Source organism: Oncorhynchus masou, chromosome 25 (genome assembly GCF_036934945.1).
Source record: "Oncorhynchus masou masou isolate Uvic2021 chromosome 25, UVic_Omas_1.1, whole genome shotgun sequence".
In the NCBI taxonomy this organism is placed as follows: Eukaryota; Metazoa; Chordata; class Actinopteri; order Salmoniformes; family Salmonidae; genus Oncorhynchus; species Oncorhynchus masou.
The window spans coordinates 12,795,543-12,813,516 of record NC_088236.1 but is presented as its reverse complement, the minus strand read 5'-3'; the positions used below and the strand labels follow the sequence as shown (position 1 = coordinate 12,813,516).

The 17,974-nt window shown below is 42.3% G+C and overlaps 1 protein-coding gene across 1 annotated transcript in view; it reads right to left on the bottom strand.

Moving 5' to 3' along the window:
- Positions 1 to 17,974, bottom strand: part of LOC135513795 (nitric oxide synthase 1-like) — a 92,712-nt gene that overhangs the window by 53,079 nt on the left and 21,659 nt on the right. The window contains exons 4-6 of the mRNA XM_064936729.1: positions 8,604 to 8,749; positions 7,516 to 7,678; positions 4,643 to 4,734 (exon numbers count right to left, since the gene is read on the bottom strand). Coding sequence (XP_064792801.1) covers positions 4,643 to 4,734; positions 7,516 to 7,678; positions 8,604 to 8,749 — 401 coding nt within the window. The remainder of the gene's footprint in view (positions 1 to 4,642; positions 4,735 to 7,515; positions 7,679 to 8,603; positions 8,750 to 17,974) is intronic.

Genomic DNA, 17,974 nt, shown 5'->3' with positions numbered 1-17,974 from the left:
AGAGAGTTTGCTGCAAAAAGTAAAGGGGCTGAATAATTTTGCACGCCCAATTTTTCAGTTTTTGATTTGTTATTAAAAAAGTTTGAAATATCCAATAAATGTCATTCCACTTCATGATTGTGTCTCACTTGTTGTTGATTCTTCACAAAAAAATACAGTTTTATATCTTTATGTTTGAAGCCTGAAATGTGGCAAAAGGTCGCAAAGTTCAAGGGGGCCGAATACTTTTGCAAGGCACTGTACATAAAGCAGAGGTGTGGATTCGAGTCACAAATACGATGACTTGCAACTCGACATTGACTTTAACACCAATGACTCGTGACGTGACTTTGCCTTGAGCCCTATGACTCGACCTGACTTGATATCCTCCCCAAGTCCAAATATAAAGAATGATGCTATTAAAAAAGTGTGCAGCACAACAACTCTTCATTTAACCGATTACAGTTTGAATCAGACAGCAGCCAAACAAATTGTGCCAGCTGAGAAAAAGTTGTGCGTGGCTGTGTAGAGGAACATCGGCGGTGAATTCAGATGGAGCCCTTGGAAAGATGACACCACAAATTACTATTTTCGGATATAAAGACGAAGCTGTATCAACACAAAACGAATTGCAACTTACAAAGCATGCAGGAAGAAAATTACAGATGGAGGCGCAACAATTTCCAACTTTGTTTGACATTTGAAGCTGCACAAAGAATGGTAAGTCGTGGCTAATATAGCCGACAGCTACAGTCGTATGAAAACGTTTGGGCACCCCTCTGAGGCTGCATAATAATTTACTCTGTCGTCACAGAAAATGATCACAGTGGCATGCCATTCATTTTCTAATAAAAGCTGAGTACTGGGGTATTGTCCAGACAAAGATTTTTAGTGTAGCAATATTACGTTGTATGAAATGAAATCACATGTGAAAAATAGGCTATGCAAAAATGTGGGCACCCTTGTCATTCTGTTGATTTGAATACCTGTAACTACTAAGCACTGATTAATTGTAACGCACAATTGGTTTGGTGAGCTCATTAAGCCTTGAACTTCATAGACAAGTGCATCCAATCAAGAGAAAAGGTATTTAAGGTGGCCAATTGCAAGTTGTTGTTCTCTTTGACTCTCCTCTGAAGAGTGGCAACATGGGGGCCTCAAAGCAACTCTCAAATGACCTGAAAACAAAGATTGTTCAACATTATGGTTTAGAGGAAGGCTACAAAAAGCTATCGCTGAGATTTAAGCTGTCAGTGTCCACAGTGAGGAACATAGTGAGGAAATGGAAGACCACAGGCACAGTTCTTGTTAAGGCCAGAAGTGGCAGGCCAAGTAAAATATCGGCGAAGCAAAGGTGAAGGATGGTGAGAACGGTCAAAAACAGCCCACAGACCACCTCCAAAGACCTACAACATCAACTTGCTGCAGATGGTGTCACTGTGCATCGTTCAACAATTCAGCGCACTTTGCACAAGGAGAAGCTGTATGGGAGAGTGATGGGGAAGAAGCCTTTTCTGCACACACGCCACAAACAGAGTCGCTTGATTTTGGAATAAGGTGCTGTGGACTGAGCGAGAGAGAGAGCGAGAGAGAGAGCGAGAGAGAGTGAGAGAGAGCGAGAGAGAGCAAGAGAGCGAGAGAGAGAGAGAGAGAGCGAGAGAGAGAGAGCAAGAGAGAGCGAGAGAGCGAGAGAGAGAGAGCGAGAGAGACAGCGAGAGAGCGAGAGCGAGAGAGCGAGAGAGAGCGAGAGAGAGCGAGAAAGCGAGAGCGAGAAAGCAAGAGCGAGAGAGAGCGAGAGAGCGAGAGAGAGAGCGAGAGAGCAAGAGAGAGCGAGAGAGCAAGAGAGAGCGAGAGAGCGAGAGCGAGAGAGCGAGAGAGCGAAGAGCGAGAGAGCAAAGACTGTATCGACTGAGCGAAGCAACAGAAGCGAGAAGCTATTCAGCATAGTATCTAAAGGTTTAGCACAGAAAGGGAGCTGTGGGATAAGGAGCCTGGAAAGCGAGGGCTAAAGCAAGGGTTACTTTTAGCGAGAGAGCAAGAACCAGCTGAACCCATCCTGAGAGCTAGAGCTAAAGCCATGAGAGAGGAAAACCGTTGATTCTAGCTAAGAGTCTGTAAATCTCTGACGAGCGGAACAGTGAGAGGAGAGCAGCTGGTATGATCTGGGAGCGAGTTAGATAGCAGCATCTGGGCACGAGTCAGCTAGAGAGCTGTTTACAGACCAGAAAGCTGGAGGTTATGTGTGGCTCAGTTGGTAAGAGAATGGTGCTGGTAATGATAAGTTCCATGGTCAATAGCAAGCCCACTAAATGTTAAGGGAATAGACAATATTTTTGGAGGCTGAAGCAGAAGAGCTGCAGAGAGAGCAAGAGTTGTGATTTAGCCAAGCGAGACTCAGAGCGAGAGATTTGAATGACGGTAGTACAAAGACTGTATCTATGGCAATGCAACAAATGAAAGTCTATTCACATAGTATCTAAAGGTTTAGCACAGTTTAACCCAGGGGCTGTGGGATATGGGAGCCTGGAAAGTCTGGCAGGGCTAAAGCTGGGTTACTTTTAGTCCGTCCCAGCTGAACCACTGAACACATCCTGTTGGGCTATGCTAAAGCCATGACAGGGAAAACCTTTGATTCTACTAATCTGTCTGTAAATCTCTGACGCCCAGCGGAACAGTGAGAGGAGAGCAGCTGGTATGATCTGGGGCAGTTAGATACAGCATCTGGGCACCAGACACTCTACTACGCTCTGTTTACAGACCAGAAACTGGTGGTTATGTGTGGCTCAGTTGGTAAGAGAATGGTGCTGGTAATGATAAGTTCCATGGTCAATACAAGCCCACTAAATGTTAAGGGAATAGACAATATTTTTGGAGGCTGAATCAGAAGCAGTCTGCAGATCAGCAAAGTTGTGATTTAGCCAACTCCATACTCATTTGACCTGACAGAGTACATGGCTAAATCACAAACTGATCTGCTATCAGGCTTCTGCTACATGCTGACAGTGGCTGAATAGTTTTTGATTTATGATATCAAGCACTATCAGACGGTCTTTGGGAATGTGAGGTGGAGGTGAGGTGACTTCAATTCAGTGCAGGGATGAGTCAGACTGATACAGTTTGCCATTAATTCATTTGTGAGTAAAGACGTAGTTTGATTAGGCAGAGCTGTATTGGACTGATAAAGGACTCGCTGTGAGAAAAGTCTAGCAGACTAGAGAGATGCAGTTGAAGAGACACAGACAGACAGACAGACAGACAGACAGACAGACAGACAGACAGACAGACAGACAGACAGACAGACAGACAGACACAGATAGACACAGACAGACACAGACAGACACAGACAGACAGACAGACAGACAGACAGACAGACAGACAGACAGACAGACAGACAGACAGACAGACAGACAGACAGACAGACAGACAGACAAACAGACAGACAGACAGACAGACAGAGGGAGAGATGGAAAGAGGAGAGATGGAAAGAGGGAGAGAGTGGGAGAGATGAAGAGAGGGAGAGATGGAAAGAGGGAGAGAGGGAAAGAGGGAGAGATGGAAAGAGGGACATATGAAGAGAAGGAGAGAGAGGGAGAGATGAAGAGAGGGACAGATGAAGAGAGGAGAGATGGAAAGAGGGGAGATGGAAAGATGGGAGGAGAGTGGGAGAGATGAAGAGAGGGACAGATGAAGAGAGGGAGAGAGGGAAAGAGGGAGAGATGGAAAGAGGGAGAGATGGAAAGAGGGAGAGATGGAGAGAGGGAGAGATGAAGAGAGGGAGAAATGGAGGGAGATAAGGAAAGAGGGAGAGATGGAAAGAGGGAGAGATGGAGAGGGAAGAGAGGGAGAGATGGAAAGGGGGAGAGATGAGATGGAGAGGGAGAGATGGAAAGGGGAGAGATGAAGAGAGGGGAGAGAGATGGAGAGGAAGAGATGAAGAGAAGGAGAGAAAGGGAGAGATGTAGAGGGAGAGATGGAAAGAGGGAGAGAGGGAAAGATGGAGAGATGGAAATAGGGAGAGATGGAGAGAGGGAGAGATGAAGAGAGGGAGAAATGGAGGGAGAGAGGGAAAGAGGGAGAGATGAAGAGAATGAGAGAGAGGGAGAGATGGAGAGGGAGAGATGGATAGGGAGAGATGGAGAGGGAGAGGTGGAGAGGAAGAGATGGAGAGGGAGAGATGGAGAGGGAGAGGTGGAGAAGAAGAGATGGAGAGGAAGATATGGAGAGGTAGAGGTGGAGAGTGAAGAAGGGAGAGATAGTGAGGGAGAGATGGAGAGGCAGAGGTGGAGAGGAAGAGATGGAGAGGGAGAGATGGAGAGGGAGAGATGGAGAGGGAGAGGTGGAGAGGAAGAGATGGAGAGGGAGAGTGAGAGATGAAGAGATTAACTGAGGTTCAAGGTGACAGAAAAATAAACGCAGGGAGGGAAATAGAAAACAGAGAGATCCAGATGGAGAAACTGAACTAAAGGGAAGTGAGTGACAGACCAGCAGAACATAGAGAGGAGAGGAGACAGAAAAGAGACAGAAAGACAACACTGAGAAAAGAGACAGGGAAACGAACAAACACGATTTGAGAAAATGAACTGCAATTTTTAAAGAAACAGGTTGGCTTTCTTTTAGCAAGCTAGGTCTTTTTTATTTGTCTAAATTTGCACTACCAACTCACCTCAGGTTTCCTTTATTAGTGGCATACTTGATGTGGTTGCAGATGTAATTGTACATTCCGTGAGCCGTTGTGCAGTCCCTGGCATCGAATACCTGTTACAAAAAAACATGTATTTAAGGAATGTTACTCAAATATTTTGAACGCTACCACAGTTTTATTGAGTGCAATCTTTCATCCTGAAGTTCTTGGTCATGTCACCACTCATGAAACAACTCAAATTCAACACATATTTAAGAATCCAAGGACCTCAGTAAAAGCATGTTGTCATTTCTTGTTAAACGCTAAATGGTCAGGCAAATAAATGAAAGTGGCATCACTCTATTTTCCATTACAGTGTGATTTGTTTCACCTTAGATATCACTTCTTTCATCCTCAGCCTATATTTGATAGTTTTTCTCCTAACCTTTGGGATCTCTGCCCTGCCTCCGTTAGGGTTTATATAGACATAAAAGCCAATAAGTTATTGAAATAAAATGGTGGAATACATCCCTCTGTAATGCATTGATTTATTTTTCAAAGTTGACCTTTCCTTCTATTCAGTGCTTTACCTGATAGGTGCAAATTAGTCACATGTATTGACATCACACACAGATCATGACGAGAGGCGGTGGTGGTGTTGTGTACCTCCATTCCAGTGGATTTTAGATGTTTCTTCATAACTGGTGGCATTTTAGCTGTAGTTTGGACAAAATCTAATCGAATTGTATTGGTCTCGTACACATATTTTGCAGATGTTATCGCAGGTGTAGCGAAATGCTTATGTCCCTAGCTCTAACTGCAGTATACCTTACAATGCAAAACAATACATACCAATCTAAACTAAATCAAAAATAATAAAGAAATGAAGAAATATCAGATTGAGCAAATGTCAGAGTACGGAATGAAAGTATATCAATATACAGTATATATACAGTGGGGAGAACAAGTATTTGATACACTGCGGATTTTGCAGGTTTTCCTACTTACAAAGCATGTAGAGGTCTGTAAGTTTTTTTATCATAGGTACACTTCAACTGTGAGAGACGGAATCTAAAACAAAAATCTGGAAAATCACATTGTATGATTTTAAGTAATTAATTAGCATTTTATTGCATGACATAAGTACTTGATCACTTACCAACCAGTAAGAATTCCGGCTCTCACAGACCTGTTAGTTTTTTTTAAGAAGCCCTCCTGTTCTCCACTCATTACCTGTATTAACTGAATCTGTTTGAACTCGTTACCTGTATAAAAGACACCTGTCCACACACTCAATCAAACAGACTCCAACCTCTCCACAATGCCCAGGACCAGAGAGCTGTGTCAGGACATCAGGGATAAAATTGTAGACCTGCACAAGGCTGGGATGGGCTACAGGACAATAGGCAAGCAGCTTGGTGAGAAGGCAACAACTGTTGGCGCAATTATTAGAAAATAAGAAGAAGAAGTTCAAGATGACGGTCAATCACCCTCGGTCTGGGGCTCCATGCAAGATCTCACCTTGTGGGGCATCAATGATCATGAAGAAGGTGAGGGATCAGCCCAGAACTAAACGGCAGGACCTGGTCAATGACCTGAAGAGAGCTGGGACCACAGTCTCAAAGAAAACCATTAGTAACACACTACGCCGCCAAGGATTAAAATCCTGCAGCGCACGCAAGGTCCCCCTGCTCAAGCCAGCGCATGTCCAGGCCCGTCTGAAGTTTGCCAATGACCATCTGGATGATCCAGAGGAGGAATGGGAGAAGGTCATGTGGTCTGATGAGACAAAAATAGAGCTTTTTGGTCTAAACTCCACTCGCCATGTTTGGAGGAAGAAGAAGGATGAGTACAACCCCAAGAACACCATCGTGGCTGGGTCTTCCAGCATGACAACGACCCGAAACACACAGCCAGGGCAACTAAGGACACTGTGATTTTCTGGATTTTTGTTTTAGATTCCGTCTCTCACAGTTGAAGTGTACCTATGATAAAAAATTACAGACCTCTACATGCTTTGTAAGTAGGAAAACCTGCAAAATTGGCAGTGTATCAAATACTTGTTCTCCCTACTGTATATACTGCTCACAGTGTTGTTACTGACCTGTAGTTTGGACCACTGGATACGTCCTACACAGTGTTGTTACTGACCTGTAGTTTGGACCACTGGATACGTCCTACACAGTGTTGTTACTGACCTGTAGTTTGGACCAATGGATACGTCCTACACAGTGTTGTTACTGACCTGTAGTTTGGACCACTGGATACGTCCTACACAGTGTTGTTACTGACCTGTAGTTTGGACCACTGGATACGTCCTACACAGTGTTGTTACTGACCTGTAGTTTGGACCACTGGATACGTCCTACACAGTGTTGTTACTGACCTGTAGTTTGGACCACTGGATCCTACACAGTGTTGTTACTGACCTGTAATTTGGACCACTGGATACGTCCTACACAGTGTTGTTACTGACCTGTAGTTTGGACCACTGGATACGTCCTACCTGACCTGTAGTTTGGACAGTGTTGTTACTGACCTGTAATTTGGACCACTGGATACGTCCTAAACAGTGTTGTTACTGACCTGTAGTTTGGACCACTGGATACGTCCTACACAGTGTTGTTACTGACCTGTAGTTTGGACCACTGGATGCATCCTACACAGTGTTGTTATTGACCTGTAGTTTGGACCACTGGATACGTCCTACACAGTGTTGTTACTGACCTGTAGTTTGGACCACTGGATACGTCCTACACAGTGTTGTTACTGACCTGTAGTTCGGACCACTGAATGCATCCTACACAGTGTTGTTACTGACCTGTAGTTTGGACCACTGGATACGTCCTACACAGTGTTGTTACTGACCTGTAGTTTGGACCACTGGATACGTCCTACACAGTGTTGTTACTGACCTGTAGTTTGGACCACTGGATACGTCCTACACAGCGGGAAGCGTTCCTCCAGGCGTGTTTGGCTCCATAGATCAGCTCTGTGTCCTTCAGCTGGTACGTTCCAGAACCCTCTATCTCCTTAGTCGCCTCCTCGAGCCGGTCAAGGTGGGCCTTGGAGCCAAACCTGTTACAGTATACACAGGCAGGAGGACAGAGCCGGGGGTAACACAAGGGTCATGTCAGAACAATTGCATTTAGAGTCCGTTTTGCATGAAAAACATTCTCTAAACCTCTTTAGGCTATTCTTAGCTGCTGGGCTGCTCTGTCCCCGGGGGTCCACCGCCCTGTGGATTGTCATTCTGGCCCTGGCCTAGTACACCCGAAGCCAGTAAAGAATGTTTCACAAAGTTCCTGAAGTGTGGGGGTGTGTTGGGTTGGGGCTCTGCAGCGCGGTGGACCCCTGGGGCTGGGGTGACCAAGCTACAGTATATTGTGTGCAAGTAAAAAGAGCTATACATTAGTATTGTGAAATTAATTATATGGAGGCTGTGCTCTTCCTGAATGTATAGGAATATATATGCATGTGTGAGCCACAGGAGGCTGGTGGTACCTTAAATGGGGAGGACGGGCTCGTGGTAACGACTGGAGCGGAATCAGTAGAACGTTATCAAATACATTAAACCCATGGTTGCCATGGTTTCCATGGTTTCCATGGTTTCCGGGTGTTTGATGCCATTCCATTGGCTCCGTTCTGGACATTGTTATGAGCCGTTTTCCAAACCTTTCCCCCAAACCTTTCCCCCAAACCTTTCCCCCAAACCTTTCCCCCAAACCTTTCCCCCAAACCTTTCCCTCAATAAAATACATTTTATTTGTTATAAAAACACAAACATTATGGGCACCCAGGCATGAGTGTCACAGAGAAAGAGGTACTTTAAAGTAACACATTTTTAGAGTACTATTTACATCATACTGTATGTATATATGAGGACAAACAAATGACATTTGTACTACTGGTGAGGATGCTGGCAATGAGGGATGCTTGCAAGTACATTCAAAGGTATGTAAATAACTGAAGTATAGGGTCAGTGTTAGTGCAACTCTCCTGCCTTTTGATGGAGGTGTAGTACTGGTCTATGAAGTCAGTAGCCAGCGGCAGCAGCTCTTCTTTGGTCCGAGACTCATCTGGCTTGCGGCTCCCCTGACTTGGTGTCATGATAGACCCGAAACACACACGCTCAGTGCAGATCGGCAACTGAAAGGCAACGTGGATGACATCACATCACACAAGGCTCTGATCACATGCCATTTCCTTGTAGAACAAAAGCCATTGAGGAATCACATGGCTTCCATCTATAGTAATTACAGTTCTGATCACACATCACAGCCCCCAGGGGACTTCTGATCACACATCACAGCCCCTAGAGGACTTCTGATCACACAGCACAGCCCCCAGGGAACTTCTGATCACACATCACAGCCCCTAGGGGACTTCTGATCACACAGCACAGCCCCTAGGGGACTTCTGATCACACAGCACAGCCCCCAGGGGACTTCTGATCACACATCACAGCCCCTAGGGGACTTCTGATCACACAGCACAGCCCCTAGGGGACTTCTGATCACACATCACAGCCCCTAGGGGACTTCTGCAGCTCTGTAGATGCCTGGGTCTGTACTTTGTCAATGGTAGGTTATGGGGGGACTCTTTGGTGAGATTCACCTACTGCTCACCTCTTGGCCAGAGAACAGTAGACTTTATGATCACAGACATTGACCCTTTCTCTCTCAGCTCATTCACTGTCAGGTCACTAACACCTCTGTCTGATCACAGCCAAATTACGTTGTTCCTCAAGAGAACAGACATGGAAACAACCAGACATTCACAGCCCAGTAAGCTGTACAGCATCAGAAATTCATACAAATGGGCCCAAAACAGCACAGAAGAATACCAGAAAGCAACCTGGAACCAACATATACAAACACTCTTAGATATCTTTCTGGATACCACATTCACTCACAGTGAAGAAGGCATCAATCTGGCAATACAAAACATCAACTTTATATTCAGGCATCATTCTAGCAATACAAAACATCAACTATATATTCAGGCAAACGGCAAAAGAAGCACATATGAAATTGATAAAAAACAAAACAAAAAAGATCACAGATGACAACTGGTTTGATGCAGATTGTAAAATTATAAGGAAAAAACATAGAACACTGTCAAACCAAAAGCACAGAGACCCAAATAATGGTGAATTACGCCTTCATTACTGTGAGACTTTAAAACTCTATAAACGTACACTCAGAACCAAAAAGCACAGTACAACAGCAAGCAGCTGAGACTAATTGATGATTCCAAAAGCACAAACAACTTCTGGCAAAATTGGAAAAAAACAACTCTAAACAAGAGGAATTAGCGATACAAAATGGTGACATATGGACAACCCATTTTAAAACACTCTACAACACCGTTCAAATTGACACAAACGCAGAACAACGCCAAATTCATGAGAAGTTGAATGGATTAGAAAAAGCTATAAAGTACAATCAAAATCCATTGGACTCCCCAATTACTGACCAGGAGCTCTATAAGAAACTAAACTATTACTGACCAGGAGCTCTATAAGAAACTCAACTATTACTGACCAGGAGCTCTATAAGAAACTCAACTATTACTGACCAGGAGCTCTATAAGAAACTAAACTATTACTGACCAGGAGCTCTATAAGACACTAAACTATTACTGACCAGGAGCTCTATAAGAAACTAAACTATTACTGACCAGGAGCTCTATAAGAAACTAAACTATTACTGACCAGGAGCTCTATAAGACACTAAACTATTACTGACCAGGAGCTCTATAAGATACTAAACTATTACTGACCAGGAGTTCTATAAGAAACTAAACTATTACTGACCAGGAGCTCTATAAGACACTAAACTATTACTGACCAGGAGCTCTATAAGAAACTAAACTATTACTGACCAGGAGCTCTATAAGAAACTAAACTATTACTGACCAGGAGCTCTATAAGAAACTAAACTATTACTGACCAGGAGCTCTATAATAAACTAAACTATTACTGACCAGGAGCTCTATAAGAAACTAAACTATTACTGACCAGGAGCTCTATAAGAAACTAAACTATTACTGACCAGGAGCTCTATAAGAAACTAAAATATTACTGACCAGGAGCTCTATAAGAAACTAAACTATTACTGACCAGGAGCTCTATAAGACACTAAACTATTACTGACCAGGAGCTCTATAAGAAACTAAACTATTACTGACCAGGAGCTCTATAAGAAACTAAACTATTACTGACCAGGAGCTCTATAAGAAACTAAACTATTACTGACCAGGAGCTCTATAATAAACTAAACTATTACTGACCAGGAGCTCTATAAGAAACTAAACTATTACTGACCAGACCAGGAGCTCTATAAGAAACTAAACTATTACTGACCAGGAGCTCTATAAGAAACTAAACTATTACTGACCAGGAGCTCTATAAGAAACTAAACTATTACTGACCAGGAGCTCTATAAGAAACTAAACTATTACTGACCAGGAGCTCTATAAGAAACTAAACTATTACTGACCAGGAGCTCTATAAGAAACTAAACTATTACTGACCAGGAGCTCTATAAGAAACTAAACTATTACTGACCAGGAGCTCTATAAGAAACTAAACTATTACTGACCAGGAGCTCTATAAGAAACTAAACTATTACTGACCAGGAGCTCTATAAGAAACTAAACTATTACTGACCAGGAGCTCTATAAGAAACTAAACTATTACTGACCAGGAGCTCTATAAGAAACTAAACTATTACTGACCAGGAGCTCTATAAGAAACTAAACTATTACTGACCAGGAGCTCTATAAGAAACTAAACTATTACTGACCAGGAGCTCTATAAGAAACTGACCAGGAGCTCTAAGAAACTAAACTATTACTGACCAGGAGCTCTATAAGAAACTCAACTATTACTGACCAGGAGCTCTATAAGAAACTAAACTATTACTGACCAGGAGCTCTATAATAAACTAAACTATTACTGACCAGGAGCTCTATAAGAAACTAAATAAGAAAGCTCTCAACTAAACTTACTGACCAGGAGCTCTATAAGAAACTAAACTATTACTGACCAGGAGCTCTATAAGAAACTCAACTATTACTGACCAGGAGCTCTAAGAAACTAAATAAGAAACTAAACTAAACTATTACTGACCAGGAGCTCTATAAGAAACTAAACTATTACTGACCAGGAGCTCTATAAGACACTAAACTATTACTGACCAGGAGCTCTATAAGAAACTAAACTATTACTGACCAGGAGCTCTATAAGAAACTAAACTATTACTGACCAGGAGCTCTATAAGAAACTAAACTATTACTGACCAGGAGCTCTATAATAAACTAAACTATTACTGACCAGGAGCTCTATAAGAAACTAAACTATTACTGACCAGGAGCTCTATAAGAAACTAAACTATTACTGACCAGGAGCTCTATAAGAAACTAAACTATTACTGACCAGGAGCTCTATAAGAAACTAAACTATTACTGACCAGGAGCTCTATAAGAAACTAAACTATTACTGACCAGGAGCTCTATAAGAAACTAAACTATTACTGACCAGGAGCTCTATAAGAAACTAAACTATTACTGACCAGGAGCTCTATAAGAAACTAAACTATTACTGACCAGGAGCTCTATAAGAAACTAAACTATTACTGACCAGGAGCTCTATAAGAAACTAAACTATTACTGACCAGGAGCTCTATAAGAAACTAAACTATTACTGACCAGGAGCTCTATAAGAAACTAAACTATTACTGACCAGGAGCTCTATAAGACACTAAACTATTACTGACCAGGAGCTCTATAAGAAACTAAACTATTACTGACCAGGAGCTCTATAAGAAACTAAACTATTACTGACCAGAGAGAAACTAAACTATAAGAAACTAAACTATTACTGACCAGGAGCTCTATAAGAAACTAAACTATTACTGACCAGGAGCTCTATAAGAAACTAAACTATTACTGACCAGGAGCTCTATAAGAAACTAAAAACTGACCAACTATTACTGACCAGGAGCTCTATAAGAAACTAAACTATTACTGACCAGGAGCTCTATAAGAAACTAAACTATTACTGACCAGGAGCTCTATAAGAAACTAAACTATTACTGACCAGGAGCTCTATAAGAAACTAAACTATTACTGACCAGGAGCTCTATAAGAAACTAAACTATTACTGACCAGGAGCTCTATAAGAAACTAAACTATTACTGACCAGGAGCTCTATAAGAAACTAAACTATTACTGACCAGGAGCTCTATAAGAAACTAAACTATTACTGACCAGGAGCTCTATAAGAAACTAAACTATTACTGACCAGGAGCTCTATAAGAAACTAAACTATTACTGACCAGGAGCTCTATAAGAAACTAAACTATTACTGACCAGGAGCTCTATAAGAAACTAAACTATTACTGACCAGGAGCTAAACTATTACTGACCAGGAGAAACTAAACTATTACTGACCAGGAGCTCTATAAGAAACTAAACTATTACTGACCAGGAGAGCTCTATAAGAAACTAAACTATTACTGACCAGGAGCTCTATAAGAAACTAAACTATTACTGACCAGGAGCTCTATAAGAAACTAAACTATTACTGACCAGGAGCTCTATAAGAAACTAAAATATTACTGACCAGGAGCTCTATAAGAAACTAAACTATTACTGACCAGGAGCTCTATAAGAAACTAAACTATTACTGACCAGGAGCTCTATAAGAAACTAAACTATTACTGACCAGGAGCTCTATAAGAAACTAAACTATTACTGACCAGGAGCTCTATAAGAAACTAAACTATTACTGACCAGGAGCTCTATAAGAAACTCAACTATTACTGACCAGGAGCTCTATAAGAAACTAAACTATTACTGACCAGGAGCTCTATAAGAAACTAAACTACTACTGACCAGGAGCTCTATAAGAAACTAAACTATTACTGACCAGGAGCTCTATAAGAAACTAAACTATTACTGACCAGGAGCTCTATAAGAAACTAAACTATTACTGACCAGGAGCTCTATAAGAAACTAAACTATTACTGACCAGGAGCTCTATAAGAAACTAAACTATTACTGACCAGGAGCTCTATAAGAAACTAAACTATTACTGACCAGGAGCTCTATAAGAAACTAAACTATTACTGACCAGGAGCTCTATAAGAAACTAAACTATTACTGACCAGGAGCTCTATAAGAAACTAAACTATTACTGACCAGGAGCTCTATAAGAAACTAAACTATTACTGACCAGGAGCTCTATAAGAAACTAAACTATTACTGACCAGGAGCTCTATAAGAAACTTCAGGCTCTCAAATGTAAATGCGGACCTGATGGCGTCCTATATGAGATGCTCAAACTCACTAGTGCAAAATTTGAATTGGCTATAATAAAACTGTTTAATTTGATCCTGAGTGTAGGTTATTTCCCTGACATCTGGAATCAAGGACTCATAACCCCAATCTTTAAGAACGGAGACAAATGTGACCCCAACAATCCCAGAGGCCTTTGTGTGAACAGTAACCTGGGGAAGGTTTTCTGTGGTATTATACATGTAATAGTTCTAAACGTCCTTAATAAGCACAATGTCTTGAGTAAAAGCCTAATTGGATTTATACCAAAACATCGCACAACTGATCATATTTACACCCTGATAGATAAACATGTCCACCAAAATAATGCCATATAATGCCTTCGTCAAGGTTGCAATCTGAGCCCTACACTCTTCAATATTTACATCAACGAATTGGCCACTATTCTCTAAAAATCCTCAGCCCCTGGTGTTAGTTTCCACAATTCAGAAGTTGAATGCCTACTCTTTGCAGATGACATGTCCCTGCTGTCACCCACAACACATGGCCTACAGCAGAGCCTGGACCTGCTAGAGCAGTACTGCCAGACCTGGGCCCTGGCAGTAAACCACAAAAAGACTAAAATAATGATTTTCCAGAGAAGATCCAGATCTCAGGGAATAAGACCAAAGTCTAATTGGTACAAAATATATAGAGTACTGCACACACTACAATTACTGAGGTTTAAAAATAAGCTCAACTGGACACCGTAATGAGGCAGTGAATGAACTGAGAGAGAAAGCACACAGGGCATTCTATGCCATTAAAAAGCTAATTCAAATTGAAATACCTATTCAAATTTGTCTAAAACTAATTGAATATGTCACTGAACCAATTGCACTTTATGGCAGCGAGGTGTGGGGTCCACTTGCAAGACAAGATTTCATCACATGGGACAAACACCCCATTGAAACCCTGCATGAAGAGTTCTGTAAGATTCTCCTACATGTCCAGAGGAAAACTACAAACAATGCACGCAGGGCAGAATTAGGCCAATATCCACTAATAATAAAAACTCAAAAAAAGAGCAATTAAGTTTTGGAAACATCTAAAATACAGTGACCCCCTCTCATATCACTACCAAGCCCTGCAATGCCAAGAGCTGAGCAAAGAAAAGAGTCTCCTCATCGAGCTGGTCCTGGTGTTGAGTTCACAAACCTGTTCTACTAACACACTGAAGCCTCAGGACCAGAACATCCAATCAATCAGGATAAATCAAAGTACAACACAGTCAAAACTACATTGCTTATTGGGAAACACAAGCACAAAGCGAAATGCAGTGCTATCTGGCCCTAAATGGACAGCACACTGTGGCTAACTATTTGACCACGGTTACTGATCAAAACCTTAGAAAAACCTTGACAAAGTACAGACTGAATGAGCACAGCCTTGCCATTGAGAAGGGTAGACACAGGAAAACCTGAGTCCCTGTAGAGGAAAGGCTGTGCAACCACTGCACAACAGCAGAACCTGAGACGGAGCTGTATTTCCTATAAAACAATTAGAGAGAGTCATTTCCCCAAATTTGAAACCCTTGTTCAAGGTTTCAAAGACCTCTCTGATGAGATTAAGCTACTCGTCCTGTTGGGGAAGGACGCAGAGAGCAGTGGGCTGGCAGCGCACTACATTGCTGCCTGCCATAAGTTGAGGGACAGTGTCTGACAGACCAATCAACCTGCACATGTCCTCTACTGTATGCTTATTGTTATTGTTGAATGTATGGTTATTTTGACACTTGGTTATTGTTGTTACTGTTGTCCCATTGACAATTTTGATTCTCATTTTTATATTGTAAATATCCAAAATAAGCTTTGGCAATATGTACATTGTTACCTCATGCCAATAAAGCAAATTGAATTGAATTGAATTGAAATTGAATTGAGAGAGAGGGGGTAGAGAGAGAGAGAGAGAGAGAGTTGGAGAGAGAGAGAGAGAGGGAGAGTTGGAGAGAGAGACAGAGAGAGAGAGAGAGTTGGAGAGAGAGACAGAGAGAGTTGGAGAGAGAGAGAAAGAGAAAAGAGAGAGAGAGTGAGAAAGAGAAAGAGAAAAGAGAGAGAGAGAAAGAGAGAGAAAGAGAAAGAGAGAGAAAGAGAGTGCTTGGGAATTTATTATAAACGAGAGAAAGGAAGCCCCAGGGGACCCATCGCTCAAGCCGTGGCATTTCTGTTTTACAGAGAGAGAGAGACACTAAAGGAATTCTTTATTTAGTGTCTGAAAATTCTTTAGCAGTCACTTCCTCTAAACAATAAAAAGGAAACATTTCTTAATTTAATGCAGCGAAAACAGCCAACTAACTATATCCAAATAGGATTTTAGTAACCACATGGTCGACCTGTTACAATACATTAATCATGAAGTATTTGACAAATATCCACTTTGTAATAACAAATTTGTTGAACGTGTGCCAATCCAGGGTCTTTCTTCTATCCCCTACAGCCTGCGTTCCATTGACCTCTTTACCGTATCTATGCATTCGCCAAATTAGACAGAGAGAAAGAAAAAGAAAATGTTTGGCCGAGCACGAACACAGAGCGGAAATTTAACAGTAACTCAACAACGCTGCCGCTAAAATGGGCAGTCTAGTCATGTTGGATGAACCACACACCCAATCACTCTGTCCAGCCACTCAGGCCTTGCCCTAAAAATCCCTTCCCCCCTCTTCCCGTACTCAAACAACCTCATCCTCAGTGTGACGCTCACTTAAGTCACAGAAGTAAACAAGACGTACAAAAACAGCCTGTGAGAATGACGAGGGGAGATAAGAGAGAGGGAGAGGGAGATAAAGAGGGACGCAGGGGGACAGAGAAAGAGAGAGAGACAGAGAAAGAGAGAGACAGAGACAGAGAGACAGAGAGACAGAGACAGAGAGACAGACAGAGAGACAGAGAGACAGAGGAAAAGGATATACAGTATATATATATATATATATATATATATATATATATATATATATATATATATATATATATATACACACACAAACTACATGACCAAAAGTATGTGGACAACTGCTCGTCGAACATCTCATTCCAAAATCATGGGCTTTAATATGGAGCTGGTCCCACTTTGCTGCTATAACAGCCTCTACTCTTCTGGGAAGGCTTTTCACTAGATGTTGGAACATTGCTGCTGGGACTTGCTTCCATTCAGCCACAAGAGCATTCGTGAGGTCGGGCACTGATGTTGGACGATTAGGCCTGGTTCGCAATCGGCGTTCCATGGGGTGTTCGATGGGGTTGAGGTCAGTGCTCTGTGCAGGCCAGTCAAGTTCTTCCACACCGATCTCGGCAAACCATTTCTGTATGAACCTCACTTTGTGCTCTGGGGCATTGTCATGTTGGAACAGGAAAGGGCCTTCCCCAAACTGTTGCCACAAAGTTGGAAGCACAGAATAGTCTAGAATGTCTTTAAGATTTCCCTTCACTGGAACTAAGGGGCCTGAACCATGAAAAACAGACCATTATTCCTCTTCCACCAAGCATTTCAGTTGGCACTATGCATCGGGGCAGGTAGCGTTCTGCTGGCATCCACAAAGCCCAGATTCGTCTGTCGGACTGCCAGATGGTGAAGCGTGATTTATCACTCCAGACAAAGCGTTTCCACTGCTCCAGAATCCAATGGCGGCGAGCTTTACACCACTCTAGCCGACGCTAGGCATTGCCATGGTGATCTTAGGCTTGTGTGCGTCTGCTCGGCCTTGGAAACCCATTTCATAAAGTTCCTGACATTGCTTCCAGAGGCAGTTTGGAACTCAGTAGTGAGTGTTGCAACCGAGGACAAACTATTTGTACACGCTACGCGATTCGGCACTCGGCGGTCCATTTCTGTGAGCTTGTGTGGCCTACAATTTCGCAGCTGAGCTTTTGTAGACGTTTCCATTTCATAATAACAGCACTCTGACACAGTTAACCAGGGCAGTTCTAGCAGGGCAGAAATGTTATAAACTGACTTATTGGAAAGGTGGCATCCTATGAATATGCCACGTTGAAAGTCACTGAGCTCTTCAATAAGGCCATTCTACTACCAAAGTTT